Below are 27,915 nucleotides of genomic sequence, written 5' to 3' on the forward strand. Positions count from 1 at the left end.
TCCTCCTGCCACGTCAAGCCCTGACTCGTTATTTTAACTCCCCCGGAGACACTGAGCACCCTCCAGTGCTCTGCTGCCGGCCCTCCCTCCTCTTTTTCTCTGATGAGCTGCTTGGGGATGGCCTTTGCAGTTGTGCTGTTCCTGACTGGTGAGTGGGGCTCCTCGGGGCTGTGAGAAGCTTTCTTGTGGGTTGGGCGAGCAGTGGTCTCTGCCTGGTAGGCCAGGTAGGAGGAGCTGAAGTAAAAGGAGAGGACTCCTGTCCAGTCTGGTGTGGTGGGAGGAATGGCCTGGAATCTGGGGAGGGGCAGGAGCTGGGCAAAGCTGAGGGAAGTGGGCTCATGGGTTATGCTTGGGTGGAAGGTGAGCTGCTCTCCAGGTTGCCCATGGCTTCTCTCTCCCTTCCTCTCCTGGGGGCCCTGGAGTGGGTGCTGGGAGTGAGGGGCATCTGCCCCAGGGCCCCTGGGAGGGGAGGCCACACCATCCACAAGAGACGGGAAGACTTTAGTTTAGACAGTACCTCCTCGGTCCTGCACATCTCCTGAGTCTTTCTAGCTTCTCTTGAGAAATGGGAAGGTCTGGCTGCTCTGGGTACCAGAGTCTAGGAATGGATGCCCCCTTTATCCCCTGGGGCTCAGACCCGCCCACTTCATTCTTTACTGTCACCTGCCTGGCTCCTGAGCCATCTGGGTCTGAGTCTCTTGGTATCCTCTACCTGTCAGATCACAGGGGCTGCTTCCAGACTAGGAATAGAATCACCCTTTGTGAGGAAGATGTCAGACGTGAGGCTCCCTTGCATGTGGCCCCAGTAAGGACCAGCACCCTAAACATCTGGCCTCTGCCCAGAGCCCCAGGGTTCAGGTGTCTGGACCCTCCTTGTCACTGCCTGGCTTGATGCCTGGTCTCCTTAAAGCTTCCCTACTCTTGGGGTTGGAGTCAGCTCCTCCATCCAGAGAACCAGGCTTCTAGGACGAATGGAGAGGAAAGGTGATTGATTGGGAGAGAAGGGGTTGGGAAAAGCTCTTGAAATGTAAAGTGTCTTCCCCTGGGGCTTTCTAGCTTAGCCACTGGGATGAGTCAAGAATCCCAAGGCAGAGCGAGTTGGAATCCTGGCTGTGCCAGTGACATGCTGTGTGGTTCAGAGTCAGTCAGTAAATGCTAAAGTCACCTGCTTAGGGCTGGGCACTGTTCCAGGCACCAAGACAAGGCAGGTGGGGCTGTCCTTGTCCTCCTAGAGCCTGGCACCAGGAACGAGGACATGGAGAATACAAAATGACAAATAATAAATCACAGAATTCTAAGTCTGTTCCCCAAGCCTAATGGGAAGATGGAGCAGGACAGTTTTTAAGTGGAATGACCATACGCCCTAGTTTGCCTGGAGGCAGTACCAATGTCCCTGGTGTAATTATTAAAGGTGCCCCCTCCCCTCTTGGGAGGTCCCAGTTTAGACAATAAATTGTACTGTTCGCTTTATATTTAAGGGATATTCCTGTCCTGTCTAACCTACCAGGAGGTGACTGGCCTAATTTCAGACTGTGGGTGAGGGGCATTTCTCTGGATGGTTGCCCTCTGTATTGTGATTAGACTATTTTTAAGGGAGGAGGAGACATGGGAACCACATGGGTGGCAATGATAAGAATGCCTTTCTCCCAGGCAGATGGGGAATCAGGGCTGAGCGTGGTGGGTGTCAAGACCCCGAGAAGTCAGGGGTCCAAAGGAGAAGGAGCTTCTCTGACTGTTCTCCCCACCCCCACCTCCACGTATTCCTCAGGCCTGGCTTCTTATCATGGATTCAACTTGGATGTGGAGGAGCCCCTGGTCTTCCGAGAGGACGGAGCCGGCTTTGGCCAGAGCGTGGTCCAGTTTGACAGATCTAGGTAGGCCCCGCCCACTTTCCCCAACTCCGCCCCCTTGGCCTGCAGTCTGGCATTCTGATTCCTACCACCTGGAGGAAGGGCAGTGTGGGCTACAAACCTGTCTACAACACCTGCATGAGGCGGGCAAGGTTAGGGTCTGCTGTACCTGGCTTGCCCAGCCTCTAAGGATCTGTGCTGTATTCCTGGTGTATGGAGTGTGACACTAAATAGCAAATAGGAAACACCAGGACAGCAGAGAGGGCCTGTAGAAGAAAGGGAGATAAAATCTTTTTTCCAAGAACAGGAGGGAGGCCTCATCATTTTATTTTGCATTGGGATCAGCAAATTATGTACCCATGCTGCCTCCAGAAGGGCACATTCTTGGGTCCCAGAGACAGGGACCCAAGGAATTGCAGTCACAATGTGATGCAAGCATAACCAAAGTCTGGGAGCCACAGGAAGGGAGACATCAAACCCAGGAGGGAACTCCAGGAGGACTTCACAGAGGTGGTGGCACTGGCAATGACCCTGAGGGCACAGGAAGTTTCAGTTAGCCAAGAAGGTCAAGAAGCACACAGAGGTCACTGAGTCCTAAATGTACATCCCTCCTCCTTCTCCCTCGACTGGCAGGCTGAGGACACGGAAGCAGATGTCAGGCCCTAGAGTTTTATTTTCTTTGTTTTGAAATATAACACAGAGATTGATATGCACGAATCTAGAAGGTCCAACTCAATAAATTTTTCACATATGTGTATCCAGGTAACAACCACTTAGAACAAGATGTAGAATCTCTCCAGCACTTCCCCCCACTGGCTTCCCTTGAGCCCCACACGACCACACAACACCCAACAAATCCAGACAGCTTCTGTCCCACTTACCATCAATTTGTGTTCAGGCCCTATTTTTTTCAAAAATGAAACTCTTGATTGTCTGCCGTTCACCAGTACTTTAATCCATGGGGTCGCAAAGAGTCGGACACAACTGAGTGACTTTCCAACCAAGTATATAATATATATTGGATGACATTCTGATCGCTACAAAGCTACTGTTTTTCCTGGTTTCTGCTGAGTGATAATGAAAAGGTTGAGCTGACATGTAAGGAATGGGTTGGGGTAAAAAAACAACCCTGTAGGTCAATAGTTTAAGACTAAAAGTTTATTTACCTGATTGTGCCAGAAGAAACCAAATGGCTACATCTCCAACTACCTGATTCAGTGTAATCCTCAAGTCTTAGACAAACAAAGATTTCAGGTTTCCATAAGGGAATGGTCCTCTAGAATGAATCTTTAAATGCCAATTCAACAAGTCTTGCATGACTAATCAGTTAGAATATATTAGTATTTGTCTAGTTCCCTCATCTGAATAGTGAGCTTCTTGGTAATGAGAACATTTTTCCAAATTAAAAAATTCTCTCCTCTCAAGGTGTTTTGCAAATAAACAGTTGCATTTATAAATGAATATAAATGATATGAAGCAGTTTCTGATACAGCTGCTTTAAATTAAATTGTTTATCATATTTAAATTATCCAGTTTGGGAATTTCCTTGTGGTCCAGTGGCTAAGACTTCCATGCTCCCAATGCAGGGGACCCAGGTTCAATCCCTGATCAAGGAACTAGATCCCACATTGCTGCAACTAAGACCCAGAGCAGCCAAATAAATAAACAAAATTGTAAATAAATAAATAGTCCAATTAATTACAGAATTATCTATTGGCTTCAGAACATTTTTCCATTTAACTTGAGGTGACCTATTTCTTGGAATAATGGCTCTCTCAGAATGATGACTCCTAGGAGACAAACTGCACTGACTTGTGGTTGGGAAATGCTATTTTTTGTTCTGAATAGTTTTATTCTGGGCGAATGTTAAAACACATACATACAAACTCCAGAACTATTTGCATACACAAATACACGTATATATATATACATGCACATGTACCCAAACAGGCAAACAGAAAGCCCAACATGGCCTTTCAGCCTCTGTGGGTTAGTCTCAGGTCCTGATTTTGAGTAGCCTCACACAGTCCCAGGCCAAGAGCTCCCCTCGGGGAATCTCACTTCCCCATGACACTTCTTCACCCAAAGCGCCTCATGCCCCCACCCCTCCTGCGACTGTCTGTCCTGGTTGTACCTCCAGACTCGTGGTGGGAGCCCCCTTGGAGGTGGTCACAGTCAACAAAACAGGACGTTTGTACAACTGCACGCCTGCCACCCGTCGGTGTCGGCCCATCTCGCTGAACAGTGAGTGACTCGCCCCAGGGATTGGGTCCTTCAACCCTCCTACACAGGACTGCCCCCTCCTCAGCCTCCAGCCCGGACTGTCCCCCCAAGCGAGGGTGTACCCATGGGTGTGACCCTGTGTGTCTGCCCTCTCAGCCCCTTCAGAGGCTGTGGACATGTCCCTGGGCCTGTCCCTGGTGGCCTCCACCCATCTCTCCCAGCTGTTGGTGAGTGTTTCTGGGTCCCTGGAGGGTCTTGAGGGAGAAATAGGTTGACAGGGGGTGGGGGGTGGAGAGGAGGCTGGGGCTGAGGGAAAAGGCGGGGGAGTGTTCTGGGGGCCCCCTCACCCACACAGGCCTCTGCCCCCAGGCCTGCGGCCCGACCGTGCACAAAGCCTGTGGGGAGAACATGTACCTAAAAGGCACTTGCCTCCTGCTGAGCTCCCACCTGCAGATCATCCGGACGGTCCCTGCCGCCCTGCCAGGTAGGTCCCCCAGAGATGCCAGTTCTGGGTGGAGCATGTACTGGAACCACTCATGCGACCAGAGCATGAAACTTGGGTCTCCACCTTCTAGGTCTTTGTTTTCCTGGGCCTCTTGTGCCCCGGGCGCCCTCCCAGGGGGCTCGGCAAGCTCAACAGGGGCTGGGGGCACAGTCTGGCCCAACAGGAAGTGTAGTCACAGTGGGACCCCCTAAGCTGGGTGAGCCATGATGAATCAGACGGGGCAGGAAGGAGCCTCAGGGTGCTGCTGCAGGAGGCATGAAGGTCCCACAGCAGGTGCTGGGGTACCTCCTGGTTTCCAGAGGAAGGGTTTTGGGTGGTGAAAACGTGAGGTGAGGACCATAGATCCAAGAATCCAAGAAGGAGGCAGTCTGGGGCATTCTGCTAGTTTGCCAAGACACTCCCAGACTCACTCTTCCCCTTACAAGGGCAGAAAAGGACCTGATCACAGGGAGTGTGAGGCAGTTTTGCCAGCACTGATGTCTCGCACAGAGAATGGTGCCTAGGCCAGCCCTGCAGCAGTCTCTCTCTCTGAGAGTCAGTCTTTTTTTTTTTTTCCTTTCTTTCTTTCCTTTTTAAAAAAATTATGGCTGTGCTGAGTCTTCATTGCTGCACACAGACTTTCTCTAGTTGTGGTGAGCAGGGGCTACTCTCTAGCTGCAGTGGGAGGGCTTCTCATTGTGCTGGCTTCTCTTGTTTCAGAGCACATGCTCTAGAGCACATACAGGTCTCCGTAGTTACAGCACAGGGGCTCAGTAGTTGCAACTCCCAGGCTCTAGAGCATATGGGCTTCAGTAGTTGTGGTGTATGGGCTTAGTTGCTCCGAGGCATGTGGAATCTTCCCAGACTGGGGGCGAAACCCAAGTATCCTATATTTCAAGGCAGATTCATAACCATTGGGCCAACAGTGAAGTCCTCTGAAGGTCAGTCCTTACAAGTTCATCTTCTGTGTCCTTGGGCAAGTGGCTTCATTCCCTGGGCCTCAGTTTCCTCACTGGTAAAATGGAGCTTAATAATTGAGGTGGTTATTAGGATTTAAAGATTTAATATACATGTCTAAGTGCTTAGACTCCAGCCTGGCATGTGTATGTGATTGCATTTGTGACTGATTTTCTAACTGATGACCATCTGTTTGGACCAGGAGGAAGGCACAGATAAACAACCCCGTGCGTGGCATCAAAGGAAACAATGGGCCCCCAGTGAGAGCCAGGGACCGCACAAGGCACATGTTTTGTTACTGTTGTTTACTTATCTATTTATGGCTGCACTGGGTCTTCATTGCTACGCAAGCCTTCTCTAGCTGCAGTGAGTAAGGGTCACTCTCTAGTTGTGGTGTGTGGGCTTCTCCCTGCAGTGACTTCTCTTTTTGTGGGGCACGGGCCGTAGAGCTTGGGCTCAGGAGCTGTGGCACACAGGCTTAGTTGCCCCACAGCATGTGGGTCTTACCACCCCGACCAGGGATCAAACCCATGTTCCCTGCATTGGCAGGCAGATTCTTAACCATTGGACCACCAGGGGAGTCCCAAGGCATATGTTTTGGCCCAGAGAAAACACAAACCGAGACTTCGTGGGCGTTTAGCCAAAAGTGAAGCAGCAGCAGAAATAGCTCCCAGACAAAGTTGTGAGAGCAGAGTCTACAGAGGGGACAGAGAGAGTGGCAAAGACTCTTATGGGTCCCAGGCCCCACTGGGGATGTCTGTGCAGCAGGGCAGGAGAAGTGGATTTGAACACTAAGTGGTAAATGTCTTCTCTTAGTTGTTTCTGGGGCTTATGAGGTGTGATGTCTGATGAAAATGGGACATACCTGTGTAAAACTGGTGCAGACAAGGCAGGTTTGAATAGATGTGGAAGGACTGTGCGCCAGGCAGTGCTGGGTACTGGGTGCTGGGTGTGCATCCCCTTCTAGGTCCTCATAAGATCCTCGTGGAGGCCAGGATGATCCCCATTTTATAGATGAGAAGACTGAGGCTCAGAGAGATGAGTTTCCACTTTAGGAAGTGGCAGAGCCCAGAGCTTGAACCAACCTTGCCTGACTGGCTTGGTTCTTTTTCCAGAAGGCAATCAGCTACAGCCAGGTGCCTGCTGTGGGATACAATAAAAAGAGCAAGAAACAGAAGTGACATTGCAAGGGCACTGGCCACAGGCCTGGTCTGAGAGAGCATGTGGAGGGGGAGGGGGATTTTGTCATGCAGCTAAAAAAGTGGGTATGAGTACAAGATATGGTTACAGAGAACACCAGCTACCCAGCTTGGGAGCACCTGAGCACACACTCAGCCTGCCCTGTGGGTGGCTGGATTTCCTAGTCTCCAAGGAAGCAGGGAGGAAAGTGACCTTCCATTCTTCCATTTCTTCTCAGCACTGGTGATACTGGTTGAGCAGGCAGGGTGGGGGAGGAGTGAGGAGCTAGGAGAAGGCATTTTTGCTTCAGTGACCTGAGGCCGGCTGCCACAGCTCTGCCTCACACCTCAAGGTTGTGGTGGCCTGATCTCTTAGCACCCCGAGACCAACACAGGATGTGGGGTGCTGGTAGAGGCATCAGCTGGGTTTTGCACGGAGACCACCACCCCCTACGTAAGTCTGGGGACAGCCTGAAACGTCTTATTTCTTCATGTACATATGCTGTGTCTCTCTACTACTGTGTGGACTCCACAAAGGCAGGAATGAGATCTTTTATAAAACTCTGGCCTTCAATCAGATTTCCCTAGAGACGGACTCTGAGGCTCCGTTGAGAATATTGTCAGGAGCAACCCCCATGAGAGTATGAGGGAAGCAGGACTGAGTAGTAGATGGAGAGGGTAGACTGTGAGAGGCCTCAGTTGCCCCACCGGGAGCTTGGAGCATGGCTGGGTACAGGTTGCCCCCTGGAGCACAAAGTGCAACCTTGGGCAAGACACCTCCCTTTTGAGTAGGGTGACACTAGGGAGGAACTCCATCGGGAGCCATTGACAGCCAACTCCCTACAGCTGGGAATGAGCACGTCCATCCTGATGGGGGACAGGTCTCGGGAGCACACCTTAGCATGTGTTCCAGGTGTGTCCTTGGGCACAGAAAAATGCCTGGTATATGGTGATGATGGTGATAACACCTACCCCTTATGGGGCGCCAAGCCCTGTCCTAAGTACTTCAGGTACATATTCATTCCTTTTTAAAATTGGAGCAGGACTACTTTACACTGTTGTGTTAGTTTCTGCTGTACCACAAAGTGAGTCAGCTGTATGTAATCATATATCCCCTCCCTCCTGAGCCTCCCTCCCGCTCCCTGATCCCACCCCTCTAGGAGCTCCCTGTGCTGTATAGGACACAGCACGGGAAGGAGAGGGTGGGACGAATGGGGAGAGCTGCGCTGACATATCCATTCTTTTTATCTTTGCGATAATCCTGTGTGGGTGCCCAGGTGGCTACATGGTAAAGAATCCCTCTGCCAAGCAGGAGACAGGGATTCAATCCTTGAGTCAGGAATGTCGCCTGGAGGAGGAAATGGCAATGTTTAAGTATCTTGCCTGGGAAATACCATGGACAGAGGAGCCTGGTGGGCTAAATTCAGTCCATAAGATTGCAAAGAGTTGGACACAACTGAAGCGACTTAGCACACGTGTGCGCCCACACACACACACACACACACGCACGCATGCCACAATATCTCTGACATGTGTAATCAATAAATATTTATTGACTAACAGAATGAGGAGCCCACCCTGCCCCCATGCTCTACTTCTTTCTCCCCTTTTGTAAGCCTTGTGGGAGGAGGGGAGAAACAGGGACTCTGCTAAAGGGAGAAGGGGCTGAGACAATAAATTTGGACCTCCTCCGTGGATAGTGTGGGGATTGGTCCCTGTGCCAAGAATGGCTCCTTGACTCTGTGGAGCAGAAAGGGTTTCTGGGCCCCAGGAAGTGGCTAGGACCCACACATGAGTTTCTTGTTTTTTAGTTTATTTATTTACTTTTGACTGAGCTGGGTCTTTGTTGCTGCGCGCAGGCTCTCTCTAGTTGCAGCAAGCAGGGGCTACTCTCCAGTTGTGGTGTGCAGCCTTCTCACTGCAGTGGCTTTTTTTGTTGCAGAGCACAGGCCCTAGAGTGCATGGGCTTAGTAGTTGTGGTGCACAGCTTAGTTGCCCCGAGGCATATGGAATCTCCCCGGATCGGGGATCAAACTCATGTCCCCTGCATTGGCAGGCAGGATTCTTAACCACCGGACCACCAAGGAAGTGCCCTCAAACATGCGTTTCTGATTCCTCTCTCCCTCTCTGCAGAGTGTACAAATCAAGAGATTGACATCGCCTTCTTGATTGATGGCTCTGGCAGCATTGACCAAACCGACTTTAAACGGATGAAGAACTTTGTCAGAGCTGTGATGGACCGGTCCAAGGGCACCGACACGCAGGTGAAGACTAGGCCCTCTGAGGCCTGGGGAGTAGGGTGGGGGAGGGTCTGCCTCTGGGAAGGTCAACCTGGGAGGCTGCCTGGCGTCCCTGGGGGCAGGATCGATAGGCCTGTGCCTTGAGGAAGCTACGGTCCAAGGTCAAGGCATGGTCCCCATGCAGGGCCAGTTGGAGACCTGACCTGAGACGAGGTTCCCCCATCACATTTACTATGTCCCCATGTGCCACAGGAAACAGGTTTTTGCTATTTAAATACATTGAAAGGAATATCAAATAATTTTGCTGTGAAATTTGACTGAAGGTAACTTGGCCAAATAATTGATGATTTCTTTATCATGTTTTCCATATAACTCATGATTTATCTTATTATTTTATTTCCCAGTAACCAGTGTGTGTGTGTATATGTGTGTGTGTGTGTGTGTGTGTGTAAATTCTTGTTGCCCCTCTGTCCATGGGATTTCCCAGGCAAGAATACTGGAGTGGGTTACCATTTCCTTCTCCAGGGGATCTTCCCGACCTAGGGATCAAACCAGCGTCTCCTGAGTCTCCTGCATTGGCAGGTGGATTCTTTACCATTGAGCCACCTAGGAAGTCCATTAATTCTTGAGAAACAAGGAAATATAGACTTCAAATTGATTTTGCATATTATAAAAATTTTTTTAATCTAAATTTAACAAATACGGTAGTCGGCAAGGTTATTCTTTGTAAACCATGAAAGAAGCAATATTTAGCTTTGATTTTCCAGTTTTCTTTTTCTGGGTTTCAGTATATACTTGTCAGGCCTCAAAATCACGTGGAACATGGTTTGTAAGTGCAAAATTATTCCAAAATTTAAAATTTACTAAAAAAAACACACACACACAAAAAAACAACTCCTGAGCTCCAGGGCCCTTTTCTTCGCCTTCACAGTTCTCGCTGATGCAATATTCAAACCTTATGAAGACCCATTTCACCTTCAACCAATTTCGGACCAGCCGGAGCTCTCAGAGCCTGGTGAATCCCATCGCCCAGCTGAATGGTCTGACGTTCACAGCCACCGGTATCCGGACAGTGGTGTAAGCTCCGACCCCCACTACCTGTGGATAAAATGCTTCCCCGCCACTGTCTGGCGCTTTCTAGTGTTTGAAGGAGGATCTGGAGAAAGGGCTCACGGGGAAGCGCAGGCGGAGTCTCCCTGGAGTGTTTCTGGTCCCCTCGCTGGTTGCAATCCCCTGAGCCAGGGCGAAGGCCCAACTCCTTTGCGGTGTGTTTCCCCTTTGCCTGGCTTTGGATTGGCTGGACTCTGAGCCCACTTGGGTTTGCTTCTCGGTTCCCATGCTTGCCACCTGGGTCACCGTTGGAGTAATAGGCTTTTTCTAAGTCTTGGAAAATGGTCAAATGAGGATAAATTCACAACTTGGTTGGAAGGATTAAACGAGATAACACGAGCGCAGTGCTTCTGCCCAAGAAGTCCGAGATAAACGGCTGTGGATTTTATTAAAAAAAAAAAAATGCAGCTGCTCTTTACCTCCCTGGACTCAGGAATTATTGCCAAGTGTCTTCTTTGGGCCTTTCTCCCCACTCAGCTCCTTTCTCTTCCTCATCCCTCATCCATTCTTGCTCTCTACGTACTACCGTGTGCCTGCCCAATACTGGGGGTCAGGTGGCCCAGAAAGAAAATGGCTTAGATGCTGGGGCCAGTAATTTTTGCCAGTATCGATGACTTAACATGCCTGAGTCTCAGGGTACCAGGCCTCCGCGGTCTCTCCAGAGGAGCTTCTGGTGCTGCAAATGATTGCTTCCCAGAATCTCAGTAGAGTTACCCCCGCTTTCTTCCTTGACAGGAGGGAACTATTTCACAGTAAGAATGGGGCCCGTAAGAGTGCCAGGAAAATCATCATTGTCATCACAGATGGGGAGAAATATAAAGACCCCCTGGAATACAAAGACGTCATCCCCGAGGCAGAGAAAGCCAACATCATCCGTTACGCTATTGGGGTGCGCACCTTCCTCCTGGCTCCCCCAGACTCAGCCTTCACCTCCCCCAGGTAGAAGGGCTGGCGGGCCCCTCCTCCTCATGTGCCTCTCTGCCACAGGTGGGAGATGCTTTCCGGGCACACGCTGCCAGGGAGGAGTTGAAAATCATTGGCTCCATGCCTTCAAAGGACCACGTGTTCAAGGTGGACAGCTTTGCAGCACTCAGCAGCATCCAAAAGCAGCTTCAGGAGAAGATCTTTGCAGTTGAGGGTAAATGGGGAGTGAGTTTGGGTGTCGGAACTGAAAGAGCCGAGATCCAGTTGTCCCCCACAGTCCGGAGGATCTGTCCCTACCCGTGTTGCTGTTGTTCAGTAGCTCCCTCATGTCCGACTCTTTGCGACCCCGTGGACTGCAGCACTCCAGGCTTGCCTGTCCTTCACTATCTCCCGGAGCTTGCTCAAACTCATGTCCAGTGAGTCGGTGATGCCATGCAACCATCTCATCCTCTGTTGCCCCCTTCTCCACCCGCCCTCAATTTTTCCCAGCATCAAGGTCTTTTCCAATGAGTCAGCTCTTCACATAGGTGGACAAAGTATTGGAGCTTCAGCATCAGTCCTTCCAGTGCACATTCAGGGTTGATTTCCTTTAGGATTGACTGGTTCGATCTCCTTGCAGTCCAAGAGTCCTCTTTCTGGATCCCTACTCTAGCTCGCCCCAAATCGTTACCCAGAACCCAAGCCCCAAACCGCATTCTCCTCTCTCTGCTCTGAATTCTCACCGTCTCTAGGTCTCTGGGAGCCTGAGTGACCCATTTCCCCCACAGGAACACAGTCGGGGACAAGTAGCTCCTTCCAGCATGAGATGTCTCAAGAAGGCTTCAGTTCCATCCTCACAATGGTGGGTGGAGCGTGTGCTTGATTAAGAGTCTCAGGCACCAGCCTGGGGCTGGGAGCCGGGACTCAGAATAAACAAGAAAGTGGACTCAATCCTCAAGCTCACTGTCTAGTCTGGGAGAGACACACAGGCAGTGAATATAGGTGCTAGAAGCACAGCAGAGAATGGGATAGCTGAGGTCCCTGCTTTCCTGGAATGCATAACTAGTGGGAGGAGATGATAAAAAAACAAAGAAATGAGACTTTCAGATGGTGCTAAGCACTGCAATAGAAGAAGAGAGGTGATCAGAGGAGGGCTAAGGAATAACCACTGAGGCTGACTGATGAGAAAGGGTGAGGCCTGGAAATATCTAGGGAGAAATTGCTCCAGGTAGAGGAAACAGCAGGTGCAAAGGTCCTGAGGCAGGAATGGGGTTACTACACTAGAATGAGAGAAGGGCCAGCGCAGCCGGAGCAGAGGGAGCTAGGGGCAGCATGGAGAGAGGGCTGAAAAGTTGAGAAAGACCAGACCACGAAGACCAGAGAAGTGACGATCAGTTCAGTTCAAAATAATGATAGAGACAGACAGTTGTCTGAAAGGAGGTATGTGTTCAAAATATCCAGAAGGATATTATCCAGAAGAATGTTTATTGGTGTATTTATTCGGCTGCACCAGGTTGTAGCTGTGGCATGTAGGATCCAGTTCCCTGACCAGGGAATGAACCCTGGCTCCCTGCGTGTGGAGTGCAGAGTCTTAGCTCCTGGACCACCAGGGAAGCCCCTTACCCAGAATAATTCTGAGGGCAATTGAGGGGGACAGAGAAACGGAACAAGGTTTGTCATGAGTTAATCAGTGATGCTAGGTCATCGGTACTAATGGGTTCATTACACGTTCCTTTTGACTTTTGTATATGTCCTAAATTAGCCATAATCAAGAGTTTGAAAAGGCAATAAACAAAGTATTCAGAAGAGGAAATGCCTAGCACTTTCTGAGGGAGCCAGGAACATCTCACAGATGTAACTTTGTTACATCTCCTCCAGAGAGAGGAGCTGAGTCCCAGAAAAAGGAGAGAGGAGTGTCCAGGTCAGAGGGTTGGTGTGTTCTGGAACACAGGGTAACTCCATAGACTTGATTGCAAAGGATGCTAAATGCCACCCCCGGGGGTTTGATGACAGGGAATCACTTTAGTTTGCCAGCAGGGTAGTGGCTGCACATTTGGGTTTAAAAAGCCCAACTCTGGGACAGTAGATGAAGCAGAGGAGAACAAGCGAGGAGAAAGAAAGGACAGTGGGTGAGAGGCGCTGGGGTGACGCTGACAGTGGCAGTGGGGATGCCTGAGAGATGTAGGAGTCAGGGACACGAGGCTGCTGATGAGAGCAAGAAATGACAAGAGAGAATTCCAGATGAGTGGGCGGAGTCAGCAGCAGGCATTTCTTCAGAATAGGCTGTCTTCTTCCCACCTGCTCACCCCTGGAATCCTTTCTTTTCTCCCAGGATGGACCAGTTCTGGGGGCTGTGGGGAGCTTCAGCTGGTCTGGAGGTGCCTTCCTGTACCCCCAAAATAAGAACCCCACCTTCATCAACATGTCCCAGGAGCACGTGGACATGAGGGACTCGTATCTGGGTGAGACAAGGCTGCGGTTGGGGGCTGGGCAGGAGATGGGCTGCCTGGGAAGGACAGGGGCCCGGGGGTGGGGGAAGAGGGGACGGGGGTGGTGACGCCTCTGTACTGATCCTGGCCCCTTCAGGTTACTCCACAGAGCTGGCCCTTTGGAGGGGGGCACAGAGCCTGATCCTGGGGGCGCCCCGCCATCAGCACACCGGGAAGGTGGTCCTCTTCACCCAGGTGTCCAGGCAATGGAGGCCGCAGGCTGAAGTCACAGGGACCCAGGTTGAGTGTGGAGGGGGTCTCCAGGGGCAGAGAAGGAGGAGAGGAAGCGGGTGCAAGGCCTCTGGGGGAGGTGTTGGTGCCTGGGGAGAGGTGGGACTTGGCCCAGGGCGTGCCCCTGGCAGAGGGCAGACAGGATGACTCCCAACTCTGCCTTCCAGATCGGCTCCTACTTCGGGGCCTCCCTCTGCTCCGTGGATGTGAATGGAGATAGTAGCTCTGACCTGGTCCTCATCGGGGCCCCTCATTTCTACGAGCAGACCCAGGGGGGCCAAGTGTCCGTGTGCCCCTTTCCCCGGGGGGTGAGTAGTGATGAGACCCGGGCTGGGTGGGGTCTGGGTGTGGGTGAGCCCTGACACCATTTTCGTTCTGCAGGGGACTAAGTGGCAGTGTGATGCTGTTCTGCGAGGGGAGCCTGGCCACCCCTGGAGCCGCTTTGGGGCAGCCCTGACAGTGCTGGGGGATGTGAATGGGGACAGGCTGGCAGATGTGGCCATTGGGGCCCCGGGAGAGCAGGAGAACCAGGGTGCTGTCTACCTGTTTCACGGAACCTCGGAACTGGGCATTGGCCCCACGCACAGCCAGGTGAGGCCCCCCAGCCTTCAACCTCTTCTGTTCTCCTCTCCCGTGTCTTAGGTTCACCTGATGCCACTTCCTGTCCCCGTCTTGGCAGTGACCATTCCCCTGCTCCTTTTAGTGGTTTATTTCCCTGAATTGCCCCTGGCCCAGCTAAGCACAAAGGCTCTCTCTTCTCTCCTTTGACTTCAAACAGACTTCAAACTGTGTGGGCAGCTCAGTGGTTAAGAGATCGCAGGCCCCAGGTCAAATGCCTGACCAGCCCTGTGGGCTGTGTGGCTTTAGGCAAGTGACTGACTTAACCTCTGTGAACCTTGATTTCCTTCTGTGAAACATAAAAGGATCAGCAAATTCCATTGACTTCTTGTAAGGATAACTCGAGGACAGCACTAAGCTGTCCATTCCTCCAGTATTTATGAATGAACGTACAGAGGACAAGTAAAAGAATCTGTTATGCTGTCTTCATTATGCTTTATTTTGTCATTAACTTGCATCCTCAAGGTCCTCATTGGACCAAAAGTGCTCTGATCTCTGTCTGGGGACCCTGGGGACCTCATTTTGTTTGCTCTGCACTCCTCTCCTCCTTTTTTTTTAATTTTATTTTTTATTATTTTATTTTTGGGCTGTGCCCTGTGACATGTGGGATCTTAGTTCCCCACCCAAAGATCAAACCTGTGCACCCTTCACTGGAAGCTTGGAATCTTAACCACTGGACCACCAGGGATGTCCCTTCCCCTCTCTTCAACTACTCTATTCAGTGTCCTTTCCAAATTTTCCTTCTCAAACCTTTCCCATCCCCTTCCCCTGACTTGCACTTCTTTTTTCTCTCTCCGGCCAGCGGATCGCAGGCTCCCAGCTCTCCCTGGGGCTCCAGTATTTCGGGCGTTCGCTGAGCGGGGGTCAGGACCTCACGCAGGATGGGCTGGTGGACCTTGCTGTGGGGGCCCAGGGACATGCGCTACTGCTCAGGTGACAACTCCCCCCCCCACCGCCCCTCGCTTGCCGCTTGCGTCTGATTCACCAAGCTGCCCCTCCCTCGTTTTCCCCGCCGGAGGCCAGAGGCCGGTCCTCAGCCCCTCATGCACCCTCAGGAGCCTGCCGGTGCTGAAGGTGAACGTGACTATGAAATTCACACCCCCGGAGGTGACAAAGGCTGTGTATCAGTGCTGGGATGAGCTGACCACCACCATGGAAGCTGGGCAAGCCACAGTCTGTCTCACCATCCACAAAAGCTCACAGGATCGCCTAGGTGAGCTTCCTCCTGGTAGACCAGACCCTTACCTCCCAGAGGCGCCCCTACCCAGCCCTATCCTCAGGGCAGAATGGAGCCAGGAACCCTGATCTCACCTCCACATCCACCCAACTGCTCTTCTCCCTCCCTCTTCCCACACCCAGGCCTTTAGGTTCCTTCTCCAGGATACATCAGAGGTCTGCCCTCTTTTCCACCTTGCCAGAGGACAAGGCTTCTCCATCCAGCCCACTCTGAGCTGTGTCCACGGCTATTCTTGCTGCACCCCCCCCCACCCACTCTGCCCTGGGTGTAGTTACCTTGATTGGTCCTGAACACAGTTCACCACTCCTCACCTGCTCCCATGTTGCATTTATAAAGACTAAAATTCTTGCCCACTGTGACCCCGCTGATTTGGCCCCTCTGCCTCTCCAGCCTCCCTTACTCCAAGCACTCCCCCCACCTTTTTTTCTGGCCACACCAAGGGTCTTGCTAGATCTTAGTTCTCTGATCAGGGGTCAAACTCCTGGCCCCTAGCAGTGAAAGCATGGAGTCCTAGCCACTGGTCTGCAGGGGAATTCCATCCATACACTCACAATTTTTTTATTTATATTTGGCTGTGCTGGGTCTTCCTTGCTGCATGGACTTTTCTCTAGTTGCAGTGCAGAGGCTTCTCTTGGTGTGGAGCACAGGCTTTAGGGCGCTAGGGCTTCCGAAGTTGTGGCGAATGAGCTCAGTTGCTCCACAGCATGTGGGATCTTCCAAGATCAGGGATCAAACCTGTGTGTCCTGCATTGACAGGCAGATTCTTCACCACTAAACTACCCAGGAAGCCCTCCTCAGTATAATTTTTAATTAATGTACCAGCCTCCCTCTCCCTTCTGGTCTTAGCCACTGTTCCCCAAATATGGCATTTTCCCCTCCCCACTTTTCACCTGACCCCTGCTCATCCTCTAGGTTAGAGCTCAGACAAGGTCCATCCAGGAAGGCATCTCTGATCGCCAGATCTGAGTTAGCAAGCCCTCTCTGGTGCCACTGATGATCTGGCCCTTGCAGGGATCACGCTGTGATGTTACATCCTTTGTGCTGATCTCCATTTCTAGGCTGCGAGCTCAGGAGGGCAGGGACCATATTTCTTCATCTTCTCCACCTGTATCCCAGCACCTGGTACAGTTCGTGGCCCACAGAAACTGCTCAGCGAATCTCCATTGCATGAAAAAATGAAAACAGAACCTTTGCGTTTCTCTCACTTTTCGTCTTCCGTCCCTTCTGCTTCAGGTGACATCCGAAGCTCTGTCACATACGATCTGGCGTTGGATCCAGGTCGGCTGATTTCTCGTGCTGTTTTTGGTGAGACCAGGAACTGGACTTTGACTCGAAGAAAAACCCTGGAGCTGGGAGAGCACTGTGACTCCATGAAGCTGCTTATACCAGTGAGGACTGTGGGTTCTGGGAGAGGGAGGAAGGATCCCAGGGCCAGCCTCTGACACCTCCACTCCCTCTTGAATGAGGCAGGAAAGGCGGGGAGCCTGGGGCGGGAGAGGAGAAAGTTGGGGCTAGGGAACCGGGTTTCCACGGCATGGATGTGGTGGAGGACAGACCTCACCGGGGTAGCCAGTAAGGAGGAGGAAAGCAGGTTCTTTAAAGCCCCTTCTTCTCCAGGACTGTGTGGAGGACATGGTGAACCCCATTATCCTGCGACTCAACTTCTCCCTGGTTGGGGAGCCCATTGCCTCATCTCAGAACCTCCGCCCCGTGCTGGCTGTGGGCTCCCAGGACCTCTTCACGGCCTCTGTGAGTCTTCCTAGGAAGTCTCAGGGACGTGCTGACTCTTGCTGTGTCTCTGTGTGCTGAAGAACCTAGGGTGGCTCCCAGGTGCCCACGAAACCACATCACATCAAACATGCTTCCTCCCTGTTCCCACAGCCCGGCCCAGCGTGTAGCCTTACCCACATCTAGGCTGATTATCCACTTTGACCCAACATAAACTCTCTGATTCTCATTTTGCAGACCCTTCGAACTTTTTCTTTTATTTTTTTAAACCCAAATTTTAATTTATTTATCAATTTTTTTTTTATTTTGACTGTGTCACTTGGCCCATGGGATCTTGGTTCCCTGACCAGGGATCAAACCTGCACCCCCTGCAGTAGAGTATGGAATCTTTTTTTTTTTTTTTTTTTTTAAGAGATATAGTTGAATTGGGCTTCCCAAGTGGCTCTAGTGGTAAAGAACCTGCCTGCCAGTGCAGGAGATGTAGAAGACGAGGGTTAGATCCCTGGGTTGAGAAGATCCCTTGGAGGAGGGCAAGGCAACCCACTCCAATATTCTTGCCTGGAGAATCCCTTGGACAGAGGAGCCTGGAGGCCCACAGTCCGTGGGGTCACAAAGGGTAGGACATGACTGAAGTGACTTAGCACACACACACACACACACACACACAGTAGAATTACAATGTTGTGTTAATTTCTGCTGTACAGCAAAGCGACTCAGTTATACATACATATACATGTTTTTCATATTCTTTTCCATTATGGTTTATCACGGGATATTGAGTATAGTTCCCTGTGCTCTACAGTAGGACTTTGGTGTTTATCCATTCTGTATATACCAATTTGCATCTGTTAATCCCAAACTCCCAATGCAACCCTCTCCATTCTCTCCCCCTTGGCAACTACCAGTCTGTTCTCTATATTCTTGATTCTGTTTCTGTCTCGTAGATTTCTGTTTCTGTCACTTGGGTCATATTTCAAACTCCACATATAAGTGATATCAGGTGGTGTCTGTCTTTTTCTGAGTGACTTCACGATCATCTCTGCTGCTGCTGCTGCTAAGTCGCTTCAGTCGTGTCTGACTCTGTGCGACCCCATAGACGGCAGCCCACCAGGCTCCTCTGTCCATGGGATTCTCCAGGCAAGAATACTGGAGTGGGTTGCCATTTCCTTCTCCAATGCATGAGAGTGAAAAGTGAAAGTGAAGTCGCTTAGTCATGCCGGACTCAGCTACCCCATGGACTGCAGCCTACCAGGCTCCTCCATCCATGGGATTTTCCAGGCAAGAGTACTGGAGTGGGGTGCCATCACCTTCCGCACGATCATCTCTAGTCAGATGCAAATTTTTAAATTGGAGGATAATTGCTTTCCAGTGTTGTGTTGATTTCTGCTGTACAACATGAATCAGCTATAAATATACATAGATCCCCTCTCTCTTGAGCCTTCCTCCAGCCCTCCCATCCCACCCCTCTAGGTCATCACAGAGCACCAAGCTGAGCCCCCTGTGTCATATAACAGGAGGCATGGAGTCTTGACCATTAGACTGCTGGGGAAGTCCCCCAACTTTTCTCCTTTCTGCCTCTCTGTCTTTGTCCATGTTGTCTGTCTTTCTTTTTCATGTTACAGTTCCTTTCTGTTTTCAAGAGGAGGCCTTGTCAAGTGACTACAGGTACCTGTAATTGCTCATAGTGTTCCAATAAGGGCAGCATAATAAACAGATGAAGACATGGTTTGGCAATTGATTTCTATGTCCTTCCTGCATGTCATATTTCTTATTTGGAAAAACATCTTCTCTCTACCTCAAAGATCTCGTCATCCCCAGAGCCCCAGTCTTATCTGCTTCTCTTTTGAAAACCACTGCTCAGCACATCACTTCTTCTCTGGCCTCCTACTGTGTCATGGTGATACCAGGCCAAATACCATGTGACTGGACTGATAGCCATCTGCCTCTACTTCTGTGAATCCCTCGGGATTGTAGGTTCCTTGAATGTAAGAACCACCATGTCTAATTCACCTGTAGTTGCCACCTTTCCGAGTGCAGAACCTGTCTCATTATCGACTGTTAATAATGTTTGCTGAATGCTTGTTCCAGTTGAATCTGACTCCTCAACTAAACGTTACGTTCTTTGAAGCCAAGGACCTTGTCTTCTCTTTCTCTTATATCCTAACTGCCCCTCTCACATTGTCTGCCCCACCTCCTTGCCAGAGTCTAGGACAGTGAGTGCCAGGACAGAGTCTAGCACAGGGTGGGCGCTCAGTAATGCTCAGTGTTGACGGGTGTTCCTAGTGAGACTGGGGATGGATTGAGACACGGATGGGAAGAGAATGTACTGTTTTGCTGCAGCTCCCCTTTGAGAAGAACTGTGGGCAAGATCACCTTTGTGAAGGGGACCTCAGTGTCAACCTGAGCTTCTTAGGGTGAGTGAGCTCTGTCTCCTTTCATAGCCATACACTAAAGCTTTGGGGGCTCCCATCCTCATAGGATGGGAAGTCCCTGTGTTTCCCTTTGCCTCTCTTTCTAACAAAGAAGTGCTTTTGACTGGAAGGTCATCAGCAAGTAGCTCATGCTTTCCCACAGCACTGCCCCCACTCCTGATTCAATTCCAACCTGTTTCCTCGGAGTCTCTTTCAATCTTGTCCTTCCTTGTTCAGGCTGGAGACCCTGGTGGTGGGGAGCTCCCTGGAGCTCAATGTTGCAGTGATGGTGTCCAATGAGGGCGAGGATTCCTATGGAACGGTGATCAGCTTCTACTATCCAGCAGGGCTGTCCTATCGACGCACGTTAGCAATCCAGGTAAACAGCTCCCTTGGGCTTCAGTGGCTGGGACCTCTCTCCTGCTCTGAGTTATAATAGGTTCCTTTAATTTTTTCTATGATGAAATATACAACACACACAAAGAGAGAAGTGCACAGGGCATATGTATAGTTTAATAACTAAACATTAAGCAAAAATCTATGCAATTAACATCTAGATGAAGAAATAAAGCACTCCAAAGGATTTTTTAAAACAATAATACATTTAAAAGATGGGGAGGATTTTCCTGGTGGTCCAGTGGTTAAGACTCTGTGCTGCCAATGCAGCGGGCAGGGGATCAATCCCCGGTTGGGGAACTAAGATCCTACATGCTGCGTGGCAAAGTCCAAAGATTAATAAAAAGAAAAAGAAAGAAAAGAAATAAAGCACTTCTAGCACCTCCAGAAGCCCTTTATATAACTTTCCTCATCCTAACCTCATACTCTCTGCAGAGGTAATCACTATTCTGCCTTGTAATACTCAATTCCTTGTATTTCTTTACCACCCATAAATATATCCCTAGATTATACTGTTGAGTTTTGTCAATATTTGAACTTTATATAAATGGAAACGTGTTCAGTTCAGTTCAGTTCAGTCACTCAGTCGTATCCGACTCTTTGCAACCCCATGGACTGCAGCACACCAGGCTTCCCTGTCTATCACCAACTCCTAGAGCTTGCTCAAACTCATGTCCATTGAGTCGGCAATGCCATCCAACCATCTCATCCTCTGTCATCCCCTTCTCCTGCCTTCAGTCTTTCCCAGCATCAGGGTTTTTCCAATGAGTCAGTTCTTCACATCAGATGGCTAAAGTACTGGAGCTTCAGCATCAGTCCTTCCAATGAATATTCAGGACTGATTTCCTTTAAGATTAACTGGTTTGATCTCCTCGCAGTACAAGGGACTCTCAAGAGTCTTCTCTAACACCACAGTTTAAAAGCATCAATACTTCGGCACTCAGCTTTCTTTTTGGTCCAACTCTTAACATCCATACATGACTACTGGAAAAAGAATAGCTTTGACTATATGGACCTTTGTCAGAAAAATAATGTCTCTGCTTTTTAATGTGCTGTGTAGGTTGGTCATAGCTTTTCTTCCAAGGAACAAGTGTCTTTTAATTTCATGGCTGCATCACCATCTGCACTGATTTTGGAGCCCAAGAAAATAAAGTCTGTCACTGTTTCCATTGTTTCCCCTTCTATTTGCCATGAAGTAATGGGACCAAATGCCATGACCTTTGTTTTTTGAATGTTGAGTTTTAAGCCAGCCTTTTCATTCTCCTCTTTCATTTTCATCAAGAGCCTCCTCGCTTTCTGCCATGCTGCTGCTGCTACTGCTGCTAAGTCGCTTCAGTCGTGTCCGACTCTGTGCGACCCCATAGATGGCAGCCCACCAGGCTCCTCCTCCAGGCAAGAACACTGGAGTGGGTTGCCATTTCCTTCTCCAGTGCATAAAAGTGAGAAGTGAAAGTGAAGTCGCTCAGTCGTGTCCGACTCTTAGCGACCCCATGGACTGCAGCCTACCAGGCTCCACCGTCCATGGGATTTTCCAGGCAAGAGTACTGGAGTGGGGTGCCATCGATAAGGAAACATATTGTATGTTCCTTTTTTCTGAAACTTTTAAAGTACTGTTGATTTACAATCTTATATTAATTTCTGGTGTACAAGATAACAATTCAGTATTTTATAGATTACATTCAATTTAAAATTATTATAAAACACTGGTTATATTCCCTGTGCTGCATAATATATCCTTGCATCTTATTTATTTTATAAACGGTAGTCTGCACCTCTGACACCTGATCTGTATGCTCCTCCCTTCATTCTTCTCCCCACTGGGGACCATGTTTGTTCTCTAGATCTCAGTCACTACAGCATGTCTGACTCTGCAACCCCATGGACTGCAGCACACCAGGCTTCTCTGTCCTCCACTATCTCTGGGAGTTTGCTCAGATTCTGTCTGTTGAGTTGGTGATGCTATCTAACCATCTCATCCTCTTCTACCCCCTTCTGCTTTCCCAGCATCAGGGTCTTTCCCAAATGAGTCAGCTTGTCATATCAGGTGCCCCAAGTATTGGAGCTTCAGCATCAGTCCTTCCGATGAATATTCAGGGTTGATTTCCTCTAGGATTAACTGGCTTTCCTTCCCTAGATGGTCTTAATTTGATTGTGGTTGATTTTTATCAAACTTTTCCTTTGTATTTAGTATTTTATGTGTGTATCATGTTTAAGAAGTACTTCCCTACTCTATGGTTATAAAGACCTTCCCCTCTATTATCTTCTAAGAGATTTATGATTTTGCCTTTTACATTTAAGTCTTTAATTCAGTTTGGATTTATTCTAATGTATGGAGTGAGGTAGGGATCCAGTGTTTATTCGTTCATTTGTTTGCTTGTTTTGTATGGGCCAATTTTCCCAGAACCATTTACTGAGAGCTTCCCCTATGGCTTTGCAATGCCACCACTGTTTTGCATTCAGCCTGTATATGCATGTGGCTAAGTTTTTAAAAATTCCTTCTCCTCTGAAGCAACCTGGTCAGCGTCCCCTGCGCCTGGCATGTGAGGCAGTTCCCACCGGAAACGAGGGCCTGAAGAGCAGCGGCTGTAGCATTAACCACCCCATCTTCCGTGAGGGCATTAAGGTCAGAGCTTCCTCCAACTCTCATTGCTCTTCTCCCTCTTCCTGACCCCATTTCCTTCCCTCTCTCCACCATGGCCTTCCCCATCCTCAACCCTTCTTTCTTTTCCCTCAGGGCACCTTCATAATCACATTTGATGTCTCCTACAAGGCCACCTTAGGAGATAAGTTTCATCTCAGTGCCAACATAAGCAGGTGAGCTCAGGCCAGGTAGGGTGTGTCCCTCTCTCTCCTGTTCCACGCTCCAGCCAGAGACTCTTCCTGGATTCCTTCCCAACCAGGCACCCTTCTCTCCCTCCAGTGAAAATAATAAACCTACATCCAACAAGACCACCTCCCAGCTGGAGCTCCCAGTGAAATATGCTGTCTACACAGTGATCAGCAGGTACTTAATCCCTGTTCTCCCCTTGGACCTTCTTCCAAACCTAGTACCTCCTCCTGCAGGGCAGCCTGCTCTTTTGAGGATGAGTAACTAAGCTAGCCCCTCTGATTTCTCACATGAGAATTCTTGTTGATCAGCCATACACTTACAGCATAGCACCATAGCTTCCCTGGTGGGTCAGATGGTAAAGAATCTACCTGCAATGCACGAGACCCGGATTTGATCCCTGCGTTGGGAAGATCCCCTGGAGAAGGGAACAGCTACCCATTCCAGTATTCTTGCCTGGAGAATCTCATGGACAGAGGAGCCTGGTGGGATACAGTCCACAGGGTCGAAAAGAGTCCAACACAGCTGAGCAATTAAGCACACCATGTCCCATAATTCTTTTTTTTTTTTTTACTGCTATATTTATTTGCTATTTGTTTATTTATTTTTGGCTGCACTTGGTCTTCACTGCTGCCTGTAGGCTTTCTCTAGTTTTGGACATCAGGGGTTACACTCTAGTTGCTGTGGCTTCTCTTGTTGCAGAGCATAGGCTCCAGACAAATGGGCTTTAGTAGCTGACACACAGGGGCTCACAGGCCCTAGAGCATGCAGGCTTCAGTCATTGTGCCTCACAAGCTCGAGAGGGCATGCCCAGTAATTGTGGTGCTCTGGCTTAGTTGCCCCAAAGCATGTGGGATCATCCCAGACCAGAGATGGAACCTGTGTCCCCTGCGTGGGAGGCAGATTCTTATCCACTGCACCACCATATCCCATAATTCTTGGTTCTCCTCTGATGAATTGATCTGCTGGTGGGACACACACACACCTTGCCACCCCTATGCATCCTCTCTTCCCTCTCCAAGGTACAGACCTCCTTTAACATGAAGCCAACTCTAGCCTTTGTGCCAAACACAAATATGCTGAACTGGATCTACTAGATTAAGAACTGAGGCTTTTCTGAATACTCTGAAGTGGGGAGCTTGTCTCTAACAGGATATGGTCTGTGACCACACAGAGCAAAGAAAGGTCAGGGTTTCACAAAACTCAGGGGAGAACAGAGATGTGCGAAACTATAGGGATGGTTTGTAAGAGCACAAGCCTCAGCAGGCCACAGGAAAGGCAGGTGAAGGGCTGCTGCTCTGGGCTCTGAAAGTGGCGGAGGGAGCAGGGACAGGCCAGGCCAGAAGCAAGACAGCCTCACCTACCTGGCTAAACTCCAGAGACTTTAGAGTTGGTCATAAGCTTATAATATTGCCATGGGACAGAGTTTGCTGCTGCTGCTGATGCACCAATTTTTAGGGGAACTAGAGAAGGGGGGTCAAGCAGTGTCATTGCCCTTCCAAACTCTATGTGTGGATTTCCCCTTCTATCCATGGGAAAACACTAAAACTCACAATAAGTTACATTTATTAAGCTTACATTTATATACTTTATTATTATTTATTAAGCTTACATTTATATACTTATGACGTGCCAGGCCTTGTTTTAAGTACTATACCTGTATTTACATAACTTAACCCTTCTATTAGTAGCAGTGTTAGTCCCTCAGTTATGTCCAACTCTTTGTGACCCCCAAGGACTGTAGCCTACCAGGCTCCTCTGTCCATGGAATTCTCCAGGCAAAAATACTGGAGTGGGTAGCCATTCCCTTCTCCAGGGGATCTGCCCAACCCAGGGGTCGAACCTGAGTCTTCTGCATTGCTGGCAGGTTCTTTACCATCTGAGCTACCAGGGAAGCCCAATCCTCCTATTAGGTCTATGATATGGTTATTGTTATACCCCCTCTTTAAATATTTATTTATTTGCTGCACAGGGTCTTAGTTGTGGCATGCAGGATCTTTCAGTTGCACGTGTGAGATCTAGCTCCCTGACCGAGGCTAAAGTTGAAGCTGCACAGGCACATGGGGACCATCACCGATCCCCTGGGTCACCTGCTGGGCCCCTTCCCCAGCGGGTGCAACCAAGGATGGTCCCCGGGCTGTTTTTCACCCATAAGCCCTCTCTCTCTCCAGGCAAGAAGAATCCACCAAGTACTTCAATTTTTCAGCTTCTGACCAGAAGAGCAGAAGAGAAGCTGAGCATCGATATCGTGTGAGAGGCCAGGGAGTATCCACCTCTGTCCCTACCGTGGGGATGTGGGGAGCTGGTGCGGGAAGGATGGGGAAGAGCTGGAAGCTGGAGCCAGGAAAGGGGAGGGACTTGGGATGCTCCAGGGACCACAGTCATGTTTTGTCTCTGTTTTCTGCAGGTGAATAACCTGAGTCAGCGTGAACTGGCCATCAGCGTGCATTTCTGGGTCCCCATCCTGCTGAACGGTGTGGTCGTGTGGGATGTGGCATTGGTGGCCCCTTCACAGGTGCCCACCTGCCTTCCGTCACTCCCTAGAGTCTAATCCCACAATGCCCATACCCTCCAACCAGCGGATCATCCTGTAGCTATTTCTCTCTTTCCCTAGAGTCTCCCCTGTGTGTCAGAGAGGGAACCTCCCCAGCAGCCGGACTTCCAGACCCAGATGCCAAGCAGTCTTGTGCTGGTGAGAAAGGTCCCACTGCAGGACTACTGAAGGCTCCCGGGAAATGGACTGCTAAGCTTCAGAGCCATGTTTATGTCCTCTGATGGTTTATCTATTCCCCATCCCCAAATCAGCTAGATTTCATTCTCTCTTGTGGTTCCTGCTTAAGTGAAGATCCTCTTCAACTTCACTCTTCTCCTGTTCCCAGGACTGCTCCATCGCTGACTGCCTGAGGTTCCGCTGTGACATCCCCTCCTTCGGCGTCCAGGAGGAACTTGACTTCATCCTGAAGGGCAACCTCAGCTTCGGCTGGGCCAGCCAGGTACATCCTTCCTCGACTCAGATGGGGCTTGAAGTGTCTGTGCCCCCTTAGGCCAGGGTGTTTCTCTATCCCTGAGCTGCCTTCGTGCTCCCCTGCCCCCTATAGAGCTAGTTCCCAGCTCTCTCCTTCTCTTTTGCAGTTGCTGCAGAAGAAGACATTGGTCGTGAGTATGGCTGAAGTCACATTCAACAGATCTGTGTACACCCAGATTTCAGGACAGGAGGCATTTTTGAGAGCCCAGGTAATGACCGTGTGGTAGGCAGTGGCTGGGCTGGTCAGGGGGCTCCTGATGCTAAATCTGTGATGCTGAGTGGTTGGGGGGCGGGGCAGGGCTTGCAAGTTTGGAGAGAGGAAGAAGGCATGGAGGCCCCTGGATGGGACAATCGTCCCTAAGCCCATGAGGGCTTCTGTATGTCACCTCTTGAGGCAGAGCCTGATGAAGGAAGGAAGGGAGTTAAGGACTGGGAAACTGAGGGACTTCCCTGGTGGTCCAGTGGTTAAAACTCCACACTTCCAATGCAAGGATGCAGCGGGAGAGGGTTCAATCCCTGGTGGGGGAGCTAAGATCCCACATGCTGTGTGATGCAGTCCAAAAAAAAAAAAAAGGGAATGTGGGAGGCCTGATACTTTCTGATCCCCAAATCAGGTAGAGATGGTGCTAGAAGAGTATGAGGTCTACAGCCCCATGCCCCTCCTTGTGAGCAGCTCCATGGGAGGACTGCTGCTCCTGGCCCTCATCACAGCCTTACTGTACAAGGTGAGTGTTTTCATCCCACTCCTGAGACCGCCAGCATCTGGCCCTGCCCTCCCACAGACAGGATCGTATAGAGGGAAGAACTCAGGCAATGGAGTCAGGCTGGTCTAGGTACACATTTTGGCTCTTACTCATTTAATGTCAGGCAAGTTGCCTAACCTCTCTGAGCCTGTTTCCTCATTTTTGAAATGATAACAATGCCTATATCACAGAATGGCTGAAACAAGACAGGACAAGAGGCCAGCGTATGCAGAATCTATGAATGATGTGTACAGATCAGAGCTCGGCACACAGCAAACACTCAGTCGATGGTAGCTGTTGTTCACATAAGTATCCTAACACACAAGTACAAGGCCACTTAGTTCCCTTCTGTCTCAGCTTCCTCCTACTCCCAACTTCCCATTCTGCCCTCTTATCCAGATTTTCTGATTTATTTCCCTTCATAGTGTGGCTTCTTCAAACGTCAATACAAAGAAATGATGGATAACAAGCCTGAAAACACTGCACTCAACGGGGAAGATATCCACCATGAGACCCCAGATCTACCTTTGTCCGAATAATCCACTTTCTCATTTATGTCTATTCCCATTGGCTGACCTTGGCTTCACCTACCAATCCACTTCCGGGGAAATAACTTCTGTGGGGACAGGCCCGAGCAACTTACCAGGTGCCAAGTCATCTTCCCAAGGGGTCAAAAGATTTTTATATTTTCCCATACCCACCAGACTTCTTCAGTGATGACCCACTTTTCACAGAAGCGGGCATGATGCCAACGTGAATTCTCTTATGTATAAGAACTGTCACATTAAATGAGGATGCTTATAAGATAACTATGCTGTAAGGAAGAGCGCGAGTCCAGGAACCTCAGCGCTGTTCTAGGAGGGTGGGGCTGCTCGTGGGTAGAGATGCTTCTTACTCTCTCAGTTGACTGGGACCTGTGAGCATAAGTGCACTGTAAGCAGTGTTAGGAGAGGAGGGCAAAAGTAGTTCTGTGTGTGTGTGTGTGTGTTGGTCATGGGTTTCCGCTCAGGCTCCCTGGTAATGACAAGTGAGCTGACTGTCCTAGAAGGTGAATGAAATATCCAGAGCTTGAACCCTTGAACGGGGTCCCCGGAAGCTAGGAGAATCAGACTTCCAGAAAAGAAGCATCTCACTTCCCCCAAATAATACAGAAGACCCGTGAACGATGGTGTAGAGCATGACTGAAATATTCCAAATCCAGAATTAGCTCAAGAAGCCTCTCACATGGGTCTGTAGATCTGTTTGAAATCACTGTTGTCTCCACA

General features: G+C 49.8%; 1 protein-coding gene across 2 annotated transcripts; it reads left to right on the plus strand.

Annotated features, from left to right (window-relative positions):
- Window positions 1-27,823, plus strand: LOC133238535 (integrin alpha-D-like). 2 transcript variants are annotated; one of them, XM_061401764.1, is made up of 30 exons: window positions 2-148; window positions 1,769-1,874; window positions 3,991-4,094; window positions 4,230-4,300; window positions 4,443-4,557; window positions 8,826-8,956; window positions 9,864-10,009; window positions 10,778-10,931; window positions 11,030-11,180; window positions 11,734-11,807; window positions 13,278-13,407; window positions 13,532-13,674; window positions 13,833-13,973; window positions 14,047-14,256; window positions 15,086-15,216; window positions 15,339-15,496; window positions 16,754-16,908; window positions 17,138-17,269; window positions 19,589-19,662; window positions 19,897-20,038; window positions 22,565-22,678; window positions 22,790-22,869; window positions 22,976-23,059; window positions 25,054-25,132; window positions 25,290-25,397; window positions 25,497-25,574; window positions 25,762-25,875; window positions 26,015-26,116; window positions 26,522-26,632; window positions 27,076-27,823. In XM_061401764.1, exons 1-30 carry the CDS (start codon window positions 103-105, stop codon window positions 27,187-27,189), a joined length of 3,498 nt encoding a protein of 1,165 aa, XP_061257748.1. In that variant the 5' UTR covers window positions 2-102; the 3' UTR covers window positions 27,190-27,823. The 2 variants fall into 2 exon arrangements, with proteins under 2 accessions (XP_061257749.1, XP_061257748.1); XM_061401765.1 differs by lacking the exons at window positions 26,015-26,116; window positions 26,522-26,632; window positions 27,076-27,823 and having other exon boundaries at window positions 1-148; window positions 25,477-25,574; window positions 25,762-25,869.
- The last annotated feature ends 92 nt before the right edge of the window (window positions 27,824-27,915 follow it).

The sequence above is a fragment of the Bos javanicus genome, chromosome 25 (assembly GCF_032452875.1).
Source record: "Bos javanicus breed banteng chromosome 25, ARS-OSU_banteng_1.0, whole genome shotgun sequence".
In the NCBI taxonomy this organism is placed as follows: Eukaryota; Metazoa; Chordata; class Mammalia; order Artiodactyla; family Bovidae; genus Bos; species Bos javanicus.